Source organism: Mixophyes fleayi, chromosome 2 (assembly GCF_038048845.1).
Source record: "Mixophyes fleayi isolate aMixFle1 chromosome 2, aMixFle1.hap1, whole genome shotgun sequence".
Classification (NCBI taxonomy): Eukaryota; Metazoa; Chordata; class Amphibia; order Anura; family Limnodynastidae; genus Mixophyes; species Mixophyes fleayi.
This window is the reverse complement of record NC_134403.1, coordinates 13,542,149-13,556,180: the sequence shown is the minus strand read 5'-3', so window position 1 is coordinate 13,556,180 and position 14,032 is coordinate 13,542,149. Positions and strand designations below refer to the sequence as shown.

The window sequence follows — 14,032 nt, the reverse complement described above, 5'->3', positions numbered from 1 at the left end:
TGGCGCTATACAAATAGATGATGATGATGATGATGTGGTTGAATTTTGCAGCCAGTGAGGGGCATATGGGGGCACTTTTGGGATGACTGTTGTGGGCGTGCCAAGATGATTTTTGGACTGTGTTTTCCTCAAAATTCAGGGCAATGTGCAGCCTTTTTGAAGGTTGTATGTATATTTTATATACTGCGTCATATGTGTAATGTACTGAGGTCACTTATTTCTCTGCTTTGCATATTTCAAGTACATATCCATTTTCCAACCAGGACCCCACCACCTTGACCTATTCTCCCGGACTGTCCGGGAAACCCTGCCTCTCCCTCCCGGGTCAGTAGGGAAGTGGCTGGGCGGCTTGATGACGCAATTTATTGTGAATCACGTCATTGCGCGGTGTAGGCGGGGCTGTGATGACGTCACGCCCCCTGCACTTCCCTAAATCAGAGTTAAGCTACAAATTTACATAGATTGAAACCTGACGCTTCAATAATAACTGCGCTTCTGGACACTTGTAGTTTAGTGAATAATGAGACACCCTCTATTGTATATAGCGTGTGATACACAGATATGGTGCTGACCATAACATATGGAGAAATATAACATTTATTTGTAAACTCCAAAGAGCTTCAACTTACATAAATAAACAAAATAAATAACATTTTTAAATTAGATCGCAGAATGGGCTCTGATCACCACACATCATTGACAAATAATAATAATCTCTACCTGTCACGATAAGCCCTGACCCACGGGTGCTGGTGATTACCGTGATGTTAGTTCTGCCTCCCTTCATCATGTGATACACTCTAGGTCTGCTGTTCAGTGTAACCCTTCCAGCGATTGGCTGCGACCTGACACCTGTCTGACAGTCAGGTGTGTGCAGATAGTGGGATCAATGATGCCGACTCCTGCACAATTATCAGAGCATTTCGCTCACATCCCATTTGAACAGTGGCAAGAGCAAATCCTCTGACTGTACTAATCTAGCGGACTCCTAGGGTAGATTTGCTTCTCTGAATAATTTCTTAAAGGGGCTCGTTTCCCAAATGATCACATTCATGAATTCTTTGCTTTTGATAAGCTGAATTTCACTGTCTTAAAATTGACAGTTATATAAAGTGTTATAAGTGTTACAGTGTTAGATAAAGTGGTCCACATTAGAATAATATTCCACCTACGATGAGTAATCCATAAAAGAGTTAAATATTGAATTTAATAAGAACGCCCCCTCATTTAGGATCTACCGTTCAGTACGACTCTGAATAACAAGTTCAGTTTAATTCTGTCTGTCCCAGATCACTTAGAGGAAACGGTGTCTCTGATATAATGATAAAGTACAGTACTGTAATCTTTAATCTCTGTCTGCAGCTGGTAGACTTTGCCTCCAATGACTTGTAAACAAGTCTGACTCTTTCTGAACTAATTCACTGTGAAAAAGTCTTTGTCAACTAATCTCTGTATTTACCACCATCATTAAATGATATTTTCCCACTTGGATGGATAACAGTTCTCAGCCACATCTAACGAGCACCTGAAAAGTAAATATTAGGTACTTGTAAAACCAAATCTTTAGTTATTCTGTCAGGAGATGGAAGCTCCCTTCAGATGAGTCTTGGCTATTCCCTATGAAATAGTGACTTGAAGAGTCTACGTTTTCTAACTTCACAGTGTAAACAAAAGTTCCATCGGAAAATTTAACGATTCATCTTCTACATTGTGCCGCCGTGTTCTCGGTTAATCCTCAAGATACGAATAACAACTGGACCTCTCCTTTGTGTAATGAGGACGTCTATAGAGCATCTTTGTATCCAGCGTCGATGACGATGGACTAGACACCACCAGGATCAAGAGACTCCTCCCTCTGGACGTCGGGGAATCTCACCAAAGGACTGTGTCTGGTGATCCCGGTTCCTTGCTTAACCTTTGTGCCATGACTAGTATAAAATTGTGCGTAAGTTCCTCTCTCTTTAGTGTGGGTCCTCCCATGACCCATGCGCCATCATCATAGCCCTCTTTAGTTGTTCATAACTCACAAACATAACCACGTTCCAGGAGCCCAGTCTCAGGAAGGCTGGCACAAACCTGCGGAGAAGAGTCCATTCATTAATATTAGTATATAGTTTTTTTTTTACTGAGCTATTGAATTTGCTACAGAAAAAGAGAGACAAATGTAACATCTGGAGCTTGCAATCTAAATAAAGTTCGGTATAGCGAGCAGGACATGTGAATGGTGTCAACTGTTCAGAAGTATTAAAAAAAAGGCAGATGAGTGTGTGTGCAGAGGCATAGGCAAACCGAAGGGGGGGGGAGTTCCTAGTGCCTGGAAACCCCCTCCAAGCCTGGGGCACTGTATAATTGGGGTGGCTGGACCCTGCCCCCGCTTCACACGGCTCTGCTTGAAAAGGGAGAGGTTCCGGCACCTAACAGTAGTGCATGCAGTGTTGCCCATGTATATTATTGAGATAGGAAGAGTTGGAGAGCAGCCAAGTACTGTCTATTATAGCCACGCCCCCATGCATGCTGGTCACGCCCACTGGTGGCGTGGTGTGGCAACCCCCCTCTACAAATCCTGCGTTTGCCCCTGAGAGGGGGGGTATTATATGAGGATAAGTCATCATCATCTCAACCTATCTTGTTCGATCAAAATTGATATTCCATGACCTGTATAAAATTTTATGGCCTATGGCTTTTAAACTTTATAATTTACAGTAGGTTGTTCATTATTCCCATTATATCTCACAGTCTCCCCCTGTTGTGACTATTTATGGTTCGGTGTAGGATTAAAGACGTACCCTTTGTAAAATGCGGTGCTGCCTTCGTTGATCACCATGGTCAATGCACAGTTTAATGCGTTCCTGTACTGGCCGGCTGTAGAGTTCATGTACCGAGTCTTCACCACATCCACCGGAGATGCCACCACCGTGGTGCAGAATCCGGCACCAAATGCAGCCACAAAATGACACGGCAGATTATCTGAGAGGAGGATATGAAGGAAGGAAACAAATCGGCAACATAATGGTATTATTCTGCGTGCGTCCCTGGGTACCTAATTAGAAATCACTAGTTGTACACTGATTTGCCGGGTGCCGGGTGCAGGAACAATTTGTGCTTTCATTGATGATAGCACGTGGTTCCTCCTGCAGTGAACTCCCTCTGGCAGCCAGCGGAAGCTCACTACAGGAGCAACCACTTTATGGCTTGTACCATATAAAACCTTATATTAAACATAATTATACCTCAATATTACCCCAAAAAAACCTGCATAAATCGAATTGAGTGTAAACATCAAAAATGTTGGCTAAAAATAATAACTAAATAAACAGAATACAGGGAAGAATTGTTAGATAATACAATAGGGACATTTATGAAAACCGATGTCTATTATATGCGGCAAATGTGTGTTGGAACTTTTTATTACATTGTTCATAAATGCGCCTTGAAAATGCAACATGGAGGCACAATGCGCTTCGTAAACAACCTGCAGTAAAACTCTGTTATCTGAAATATTCTTCCAGGTTTACAGAACGGCAATTAGTTTGGGTGTGACATTATTGAGACATCTCTTATCGTTATGTAACAAACAGTTCTCAGAATCTGCTCTTCATGTTCCGACCTTCAGACCCGTTCATGCCGGTACAGCGCCAATTACCTGTCATTAGCTTGTGATTCAGGATGGCTTCCTTGATGAGGTCATAGGTGACCAGTTCTGCGCAGTTTACGATGGCATTGCGGGTGATGTTCGGCAGGGTCCCTGGATAGGAAAGAAAGAACTTGTCAGACCCTAAATATTTTATGTGCAGAATTGCAGAATACATATATAAAGCAGAATAATATATGGAAACATTGTGATGTCATTAATTAATCATTAAAGTAATTAACACCATTTTTTGGGTTGATTACCGCAATTTACCATATAATATCATCAAGGCAGCTGATACTGAACCAGGGCGGTAAGAGTTAATTTACCGTTGGCCCTGCAGTTGTGTACGGCTCGAACATGCGCAGTGGAACTGAAAAGCCCAGATTTGGGGTTTTAGTTCCTCTAAATGTAAAAAAAAAATATATATTATATAAAAAAAACTGATTTCATTTATTTTAATTTTTTTTTTTTTTTTTAAAAATATTATTGTATTTTTTTTAAAAAAAATGCTTTGTTCTTAGAATACAGCATCTTATAAAAATGTTATTCTGTTAACGCCATCCTGAGAGCTTAATAATAGAACAGGTATGACTACGATAACCATGTTATTATCAGCGGTAACCACTGTTATGCATTGTTGGCAGAATCTCCAATGCCATTTGATACATAGGCCCCTTTAATCTTTAAAAACAGACAAATTCACCAAGGCATTTTTACGTTTTCTTGTGAATGAGACTCAGCGACTACATAATTGTTACTAAATAAATAAAGTAAATAACTTCAGATCCTTCTCCATTTCTGATATTTTTATCCCTCATTCTGCTGTAAAACATGTCCCACATTCTGATCACAAGTGACATCTATTGTTACCTTTCCACAGTCCTCGGACACCTTCCTCCTTAGCGATGGTCTTGTAGGCGTCTACCGTCCCGTTATACCTCCTGTTACCGTCAATAAATTTCACGTGGGCTTGGAATCTCACTTTCACCACATCCGTCGGCTGAGCAAAGGTCACGGCCAAGGCTCCCGTGGTAGATCCAGCCAGCAGCCGACAGGTGACTCCGGAATCTGGGAAAAGAGAGAGAGGAGACTGTTCACAGAGATTCCAATCCATGAATATTACTAGACATACCCTTTAAAAATTAAAGTACAATTTAATTCAATAAGATGTGACACTTACAAATATATATTTTAATATTCCCATACTATGACCCAATTTAACATATTCCTCTTGTGACTTTGGGGTCTATTGATTAGTAGACGGTGATAAGGCTGATTTTGGCTATAGAAAATCACCTCATTTATCATTAAAAAAAAGAAAAGGGAGCTGAGCCATACTCTGATGCCGCAGCAATATTGGCCTGGATTGGTAAGGGTTAACTTTAGTTACACTTAGGGGGAGATTCAATTGGCTAAGATGTGGCGCGTGGACATTGCGCTGCACACCTTGCCGGCAATTATGGTACAAGTCTCTGCCATTTTAATTCGCACAACTATGGAGTGCGAGGAAAAGTGAGCGGAGATTTCTGTGAAATGAATGCTGCAAAGTGTCTCCAGAACGTTCGCTAATTGAATATTCCCCTTTAGTATAAAAAAAAATAATAATAGCTGTAAAAAAAATAGGTACAAATATGTAAAAAAATACATAAAAATATTTAAAAGAAATTATTGACCATTGGAAAAAAAGTTTTATTGAAAGGATTCATTCATTTTCTTTTGTTATGGCCATCCTGAGAAACCGTAAAGTACTGTTATTAATGTTCTCTACTGAGTGCTGCTTCTAGAACCTAGTTGAGCCCAAAAACATGGAAAGAAAAAGCTTCTACTCACTTTCTGACTGGCGACAGTAGAACTGCTTCACCGAGTCGTACAGGCCGATGCGGATAGACGCAAAAGTCATCTGTCGCTGCAGGCCGGCCACCAGCCCGTTGTAGAGACTGGCCGCTCCCTCTGTCTTCACCATGGTGGAAATGGTGCCCATCACACCCTTATAGTGGACGATTTTGAGGTTGGGCTCAGCCAAACACTCTCCTTGGATCTACGGAGGGGACAAGAGCAGAACAGAGAGATATATACGAGAATTGTACTATGAAGATTTCATTCCTATCCCTGGAGATTTTATTCTAATGCCGCCAACTCTATATTAACCGTTTATGGACTAACCCATCTGGTCTTTGGATATTTCCATTTAATAGTGCTCACATTAATGACTATGTGAAGTTACATGACGGTGGGTCATTGCCAGTTTGGTTTAACCGTGTAGTCACTCTACAATACACACTGCATCCTGGAAAGTGTTACCTGAAGCCTGACTTTCGCAGTGTCCAGAGGAAAGGTGACCAAATCAGCTATACAAGCTGCTGTTCCGGCACCCACAAATTTCACCATGAGCGTGGGGGAAACGTCCGAGGGCTTCAGTCCAACCATCTTCCTTCAATGCCAGACACAGTAGTGGGTCAGTCGCCTCAGCCGGTTACCTATAAAGATACAATAATATACCACAAGGGTCATTATTAGGTTACACAGTGATCTCTGTAGAATTAATCTTCAGCCAGAAAATGATTTGGCCATTGGCCAAAGAGCTGAACATTTGAATCTCATCCAACTGGCCAACCATGTACGTGACCACAATTCTACGCTCCTGCGAGTGAGACGAGTGGTGGAATTGACCGTGTTCGGCCAGTTTAAAGATAAAAAACCACTTATCTCTTCCATACGTATAACTGACTCTTAGGGGGAGATTCAACTCTGCGCAATGTGTCTCCAGAACAGTCCGTGGAGACACAGTGAGGCGATGTTGAGGCAGAAATCTCCACTAGTTTTTCTTCACGTCCCATAGAGGTGAGCAGAAAAATGAGCAGACATTCCGTACCGTAATAGGTGGCAATATACATATCCGAACATCGAGTCGATGTTCAGCGGCACCTTGCACTCTAACCTACCTTTTGCACTGATTGAATCTGCCCTCTAACCTGCCGTACGTACATCAGTTCACCATCTCATGCTTTGATGAATGAGTCCCGGCATTATGATCTCTCTCAAAGTGGACAGCTCTCCTACACCTTAGACAGCCAAGTGAAGTGTTTACATTGAAACTTATATACTGCAAGTGACAGCTTGGGGCGATATATCATTTGTTTTGCAGTGCGATAATAACAGCACATATTTCTCCACATTGTGCAACTTGTTGTTGTCTAAGTGATTGCCCTTCAGGTGGTTTCTGTTTTTTATTTAACAAGAGACCTTTCTACCTCTTCTGTATGTTTACAGTATCTGATAATATAACATAACATAGAGCTGACTAGTACAGAAACCTAAATAAGTGAATTAAATATCCCCCTGCCAATCACAAACAGCTACAACCACCCCATAACTCCGACACACTTTTAAACTGGTGATGATTTGAGACAAATTTCAAACATAAAGGAGTAGATTTATCAGACCTTCTTACGAGGAAAAGTGGAGGTGTTGGCCATAGCAACCAATCAGATTCTAGCTGTCATGTTCTAGCAAGTATTAGATAAATACTCTTATTGGTTGCTATGGGCAACATCTCCACTGTTCCTCGTAAGAAGGTTTGATAAATCTATCCATAAATTGCAGCCATTGTGCTCCCTGTAATATCACTTGTACTGACCCTATGTAAGAACCAACCAATCTGCAGTCTTCATTTCTGTTCCCTATTAGACTGAAAGCGAATCACACAGACTCTACCCACTGCACTGCCCAAGCTCCAGGGGCAGGCTGGGGGGGTGGGGGGGGGGGTGGGATTTAGGCATCTGCCCCCGGGAGGGTCCCATAGTGGGCTACCTTGGGCTGGGTCACTGGGCCACCTGTGTTGTTTTTCTTTAATATGTTCCTAATAGACTGCTGCGTCCCCTATTGATTTAATAGTGAGCTAGTGACATCACTGAGGCATTGGAGCCTCACACCTCAGTGGGGGTCACAAGTTTCTACTAAAATATTAGGGTGCACTCTCATGGATATTGGTTAATCCCAGAAAAAAGCAGCCTCCACTGTGTTCATGCAACAGGTCCACATAAGTTCAGAGACGTGTCCCATTTACAATGTTCCACCTATCGTGGAGAGGGTACTGCTTTCTTCATACTACAAGTCATACCTCCCCTCTAGAAGATGGTGGACAAGACGGCGTAAGGTGTATGATGGTGCTCACATCTGTGTTTCGCGGGGTGGGTGCGGCTTGATGATACAATTTGCATCATCACAACATGTCCCGCCTACCTTACAGGCAGGTAAGTACCTGTTCAAAAAAGAAGCTTTATATCTCATGAGTCCATGAGGTCTCTTGCCTAATTCAGGAGCCACCAGGACATTCTGGGGGTGATCTAGGAAGTTATGGCTATCTCTCAGCTCATAGGTCCTGGCTGAGTCACTTTTTGCGCCTGTTTATCATTTTTTGCCTCGCAGATGTATACCTGATACTTGACATGGCCATGATACTTGATAAGTTAGCTCACCTATCCATAAGCTTGAGCACTTTGCCCAATGATAAATGAAAGAACATGGCAGTTTTGGACTTGAATATATAGCAATACCCTTGTATAACTGAGCTAAATAATATGTGGCTTTATGGCCTGTACTCACAGCCAGCTGAGAGGTTAGATGAGTACAGATAGAGAGGAATATGGGTGAAGGGTGAGACTTGTTGACTTTATATAAACACCGGGTGCTATGAAATGTGACCCCACCCAAGTATGTTGACCACTGAAGAATGTGGTGCATAGGCATAGATATCACGGAGGCCTAGTCAGATCTGGGAGTCACATCCTGTGCTGACCCCGTGTCCCACAAGGCCACATTACCACTGCAATACTTGTTCTATCAGTACTAATAGGATTAATTATCCGGGAAATTTCTACATCATCACCATTATTGTTGCCACTATCATCGTCGCCACCACCATCACCACCATCATCATCACCATCGTCATCACCACCATCATCACCATAGTCATCACCATCGTCATCACCATCATCATCACCATCATCATCACCATCGTCATCACCATCATCATCACCATCGTCATCACCACCATCATCACCACAGTCATCACCATCATCATCACCATCATCATCACCATCGTCACCACCACCATCACCACCATCACCACCATCATCATCACCATCATCATCACCACCACCATCACCACCATCATCATCACCATCGTCATCACCACCACCATCACCACCATCATTATCACCATCGTCATCACCATCATCATTACCATCACCACCACCATCATCACCACCATCGTCATCCCCACCATCATCATCACATTCATCGTAACCACCACCATCACCACCATCATCATCACCATCGTCATCACCACCATCATCACCACAGTCATCACCATCATCATCATTGTCACCACCACCATCATCACCATCATCATCACCATCGTCACCACCATCATCATTACCATCACCACCACCATCATCACCACCATCGTCATCCCCACCATCATCATCACATTCATCATCCCCACCACCAACATCAGCACCATCATCCCCATCACCACCACCGTCATCACCACCCTCATCTTCATCACTACCATCATCGTCGTCCCTACCATCATCATCATCACCACCACCACCGCCATCCCCACTATTATCATCACCACCACCAATATCAGCACCATCATCACCATCACCACCACCGTCATCCCCACCATCATCATCACAACCACCTACATCAGCACCATCATCACCATCATCACCACCAACAACAGCACCATCATCACCATCACCACCACCGTCATCACCACTTTCATCTTCATCACCACCATCATCGTCGTCCCTACCATCATCATCATCACCACCCCCACCACCGTCATCCCCACCATCATCATCACAACCACCAACATCAGCACCATCATCACCATCACCACCACCGTCATCACCACCCTCATCTTCATCACCACCACCGTCATCACCATCATCATCACCACCACCGTCATCATCACTACCATCATCATCAACATCATCTCATTATCTTTGACATTACTATGCCATTTCCTTGATACTACCCACAATTCCTTGGGTGGTTTTTTTTTTTTTATTCCTACATCCGATGGTTCAGTGCTGATCGTTTACTGTCTAGGACCAAGTGAGACTGTCCTTCATTTAAAGTGTACCCTACACCTATATCTAGTGGAATTAGCTATTTTGTGAGCTGGACCAATATTTTTGAGAATGCAGCCTATCCTTTCAATAGAAGCCCGTACCTCATGAATATCGGACCACATTTACTTAGATCACAGAAGGGCTGTGTTCTTTAAAGTTGCTTCTAACCTATCTACATGTGAGTTGGAGATTTTAGCTGTCAGTTTGGAAAGATAGTAGTCTGAGCTTTCAGTCCACCCCTTTGCCTGTTTATTACAACATAGTTTCCATCATTTCCATCAATGTCCTTGGAGCACCACAGTCCCCATCATGTCATGTTTTCTCAATTTGATTACAATACACTAATACCATCGCCATACTTGTTAAATAAGCTCCTCCCACTGGCATGGTTGTCGCTGATGATTGAAGTGTTATCATTAGACGAGACGCTATGCTGAAATGAAAAAAGCCCTAACGATGGCGGAAATGGGAGTTTTTCACAGTTTGATATTTGAGCCCCAATATTTGTTTAGAAAGCAGATTGTTCATGATCTACTAAACTTGGCTGCTTACAAGTTAATATATAATGACAGGTGTCCGACACGATGGCTGCCAGCGGTATTGTTTGTTTAGACTCTGGAGCGGAGCCCTCTGTACAGAGCTTCCAAGACCACATGTACCTGGACTATTGTTGTCAGGACATTTGTTTCCTGATGAGATCACCTGGCAGCTCTGGCTGTTATTACCTCACGGCCGGAGAGAAAACAGATCCTTGTTCCACAAACAATATTTGCCTGGTACACAAAGTAACCTGCGTGTAAATCCATTTTACGCCAACCACAGCAGTAGCAGCGGCCTCACCTGTCAAGCAGCTAAATTTAGCCTGACAGACATTGTCCACAAACTTACTTCACTACAGAACACCTGACACATACAATGGAGGCAGCCATTTTGTGCATTGAACCAATATTTATATGCTTGTAGCCTATGGAGGAGATTAAATTGTACCTATGGTAGGAATCTCCGGTCATTTTTCCTCCCACATCTATGGGGGTTTTTGTAGTTATGCAAATCCATGGTAATTTGGACGTTTACAATTATATTTTTCATAAGGACATTGAATTCTCATGTCAGACAAGATTACTTTCAGGATGGTCTTGGAGAATTTGGAAAGATGGTCAAACTACTTTCCAGGTCAAGCTCCTGAAATCAACAAAAGTCGTCTGTCTGATTATAGGAAAATTATTTATTTATAGCTTTACTCCCACAATGTTTGGTTGAAGGATTTGGGGGATTATTTACTAATTATCTTGTAATGAAAAATCATTCATGATAAACAATGAAATGAGACACTAAAGTAAAGTCATCAAAACACTTCAAAATGACGGCAGAAATATAATTCTAATACTATAAAACTTCTACAATTCATAAACTGCAATGAAATTGTCCAAGAATCGTCACATTATCGGATAACACAGCAGGATACCGGATAAGATTTAGCAACCTAAATTAATCTTAATCTTTATTTCGTTAAAAACGTTTAACTCTGTGCAAAACTCTTTGGGCTAGATTTACTAAGCTGCGGGTTTGAAAAAGTGGGGATGTTGCCTATAGCAACCAATCAGATTCTAGCTTTCATTTATTTAGTACTTTCTACAAAATGACAGCTAGAATCTGATTGGTTGCTATAGGCAACATCCCCACTTTTACAAACCCGCAGCTTAGTAAATCTAGCTGATTCCACTTACGCACATATACTGTTTTATAGACATAAACTATTCTATTTCTCCATAGAAAATAATCTCTTTCATTCATTCATTTCTGAAAGACTCAACACATAAAGACATCACAGAAATTCCTTTATATAGTTCTTAATCCGGCTCCGGGTGTGACTGAAACTTCATAGGGGCAGGTACGTAACAAACTAAAAATATCCTGTCAGTACTTTATAAACGTAATGTATTATAGGACATACACTCTGTGTAAACACCGATTCATTTTTCTCACGGCCGTACAGATACACATTCATAACAATCCTATTATGATTTCATGTTATACTTTTCATTTTATATAATTTTATCAACTGGTTTATGTCCTAAATGTCCTGTTTAGCTCAATCCGCCTTGTGTAGAACATGATAGGGGGATTATAGTTTATCCCAGAGTTCTAAATCCAAATTAGCAAGTGGTCACGGACACAAAAATAGTCAAGCAAAAGCTATGACTGATCATTTGGTCATTTTTGCAATAAATGGTTAATTGTTTAAATAGTTTTGCATAATTCCCTAAAAGCACAGAAAAAGAGCAGGATTCAGGTACAGAAAGGTTGAAATCTTGGACAGATCTGGAATTACAATGGGCAGGTTGAATATGTGAAACTGCGAAGGTCACACAACGCGTTTCACCATCAGAATTTGTTTAGGAAGACATAAAACTAATTTAAATGTCAAAAAGTTAACTAAATATTATCTGAAATTTTACAATAACAAATAAACTGGACAAAAAAACTCTGCAAAATAAAGATGTTACGTGTTCTGTGTTAAGAGAAGAAACGTTTTGTTTAAAGTTGGTGAAATTAGAAGTGCTGTCTGCGTCTCCTTACCTGTGATCTCTAGTAATCCTCTGTGTCTGTCCAGATATGTCTGCAGGAGCAGAGTCCAGTGTTAGTGGAAAGCAGCGGGCCTCAGTATTTATACCTTGGTCACAGGACCCTCATCTGATTACCGGTCTCCTGGAACAGAAAACAGGGATCACTGACAGCCAGCGATGTTTGTATAGGTCAGTGGTGTAAATCACTAGGCACAAGACAGAGGCCCTGTGACATAAATATGAATAACAATGTACACCCTCATTGCCGGCACCTGGGGAGGATAAATAGGTTGTTTTCATAGGATTCTGGTACAGTTACAGCTATTTATAAACAATATATGAAATACCCAGTTGCATGGCTGCATTGCAGTTAACTGCACGCCTGCAAATAACACCAAGCATGTCTCTGACCTATGCAGTCATGTGGTATACGTAGTTCATTTGGGTCCAGATTAGAATGTCTGGCCAGGAAACCCTAACAGGAAGTCTAGCGTGCATAGGAAAAAATGCTTCCCCCAATCACAACCTCAAGATATCACATTATCTACAATATCTACAGTTCTGATAATGACTTTATTTGTGCACCTATGTCAGTAGATGGTATTGGGGGCTCTTGGGTAGAAACTAAATTGTAAAGATCATGGTCCTTTAAATAATAGTTTGTTTGCTTTCAAACCCTGTTTTTTTTAAACTCTCAGTGTACTAGCAGGACCAGCACTCATATTGCGTGATCTTGATATCCATTGTAATAAGAAGACTCAATTCTCCGTCGGACATTGCCGGTGAGTGAGCATCCAGTTAATACCGGACATAAATCTTTGGTTATTTTGTTCTTGCGGCTCATCCAGGCCCACCATTGCCTCGGAGTGTCTTCACGGCCTGTTCTGGAGGCACCTTGTGGCACATTGCACTAAACTGAATATGCTCCATGGACCTAAATTGTACATTGATAAACTCTGGGTGAGGGTTGTGCTGTTTGTACTGATGAACTTGGGTAGAGGGGCGGCCCAGGTATTGTAATGAAAAAAAAATCATCATTATCCGCTATTTGCACCTCCCCTGACCATTCGCAAATAATACGACTTTCTGAGGTGCATATCGTCTTTACCTGCGTCGGTGTGAACGCGCCCTTACTGTACTTGGCCTGTGTTAGAACGCCCTGGCGCTGTTCCCCCCGCCCTGGCGTGCTTACCTAGAAGCAGACTGGCTTAAGTGACAGAAATACGCAAATCTGCATAGGAGCTTATGCATGTGCCAACTTTTCTGTTCACAGTGATTTCACGCAGGATACGCTGCGCAAACTGGTGTAGTACGTACTTGGCATTAATCCCAAAGTGTCTACATCCAGCGCTATTTGTCGGTGCCCACAAATCGATCCTTATTATTATCATTCAGTTTTACATATTCCGCAGCTCGTACAAGAAGGGAATACTAACAAAACACACACGAACAACACAAAACCACCGCAACAAGTCTATATAAACTTATCTTTTATGTAAAATAAATATATAATATAAATATCCAATATATTATTATCATATAATATAATAATAATGTTAATTACTTAATAAAAACTAAAATCACGGTTGACACCCAAATCCCCAGCACGTAAAGGAATCAGACATTTCACATTTAATAAGATTTTTCACATTCATAGACACACTTCTCAAATGAAGGGCAGCACGGTG

At 41.7% G+C, this 14,032-nt stretch overlaps 1 protein-coding gene across 1 annotated transcript; it reads right to left on the bottom strand.

The window, feature by feature from the left end:
* Positions 1-635: 635 nt before the first annotated feature.
* LOC142140038 (dicarboxylate carrier UCP2-like) lies at positions 636-12,432 on the bottom strand. The gene is made up of 7 exons (XM_075197901.1): positions 12,358-12,432; positions 5,936-6,111; positions 5,465-5,672; positions 4,505-4,702; positions 3,644-3,745; positions 2,787-2,967; positions 636-2,076 (listed from the first exon to the last, which is right to left on the bottom strand). The coding sequence occupies exons 2-7, from the start codon at positions 6,059-6,061 to the stop codon at positions 1,962-1,964; spliced, it is 930 nt and encodes a 309-aa protein (XP_075054002.1). The 5' UTR covers positions 6,062-6,111; positions 12,358-12,432; the 3' UTR covers positions 636-1,961.
* Positions 12,433-14,032: the final 1,600 nt, after the last annotated feature.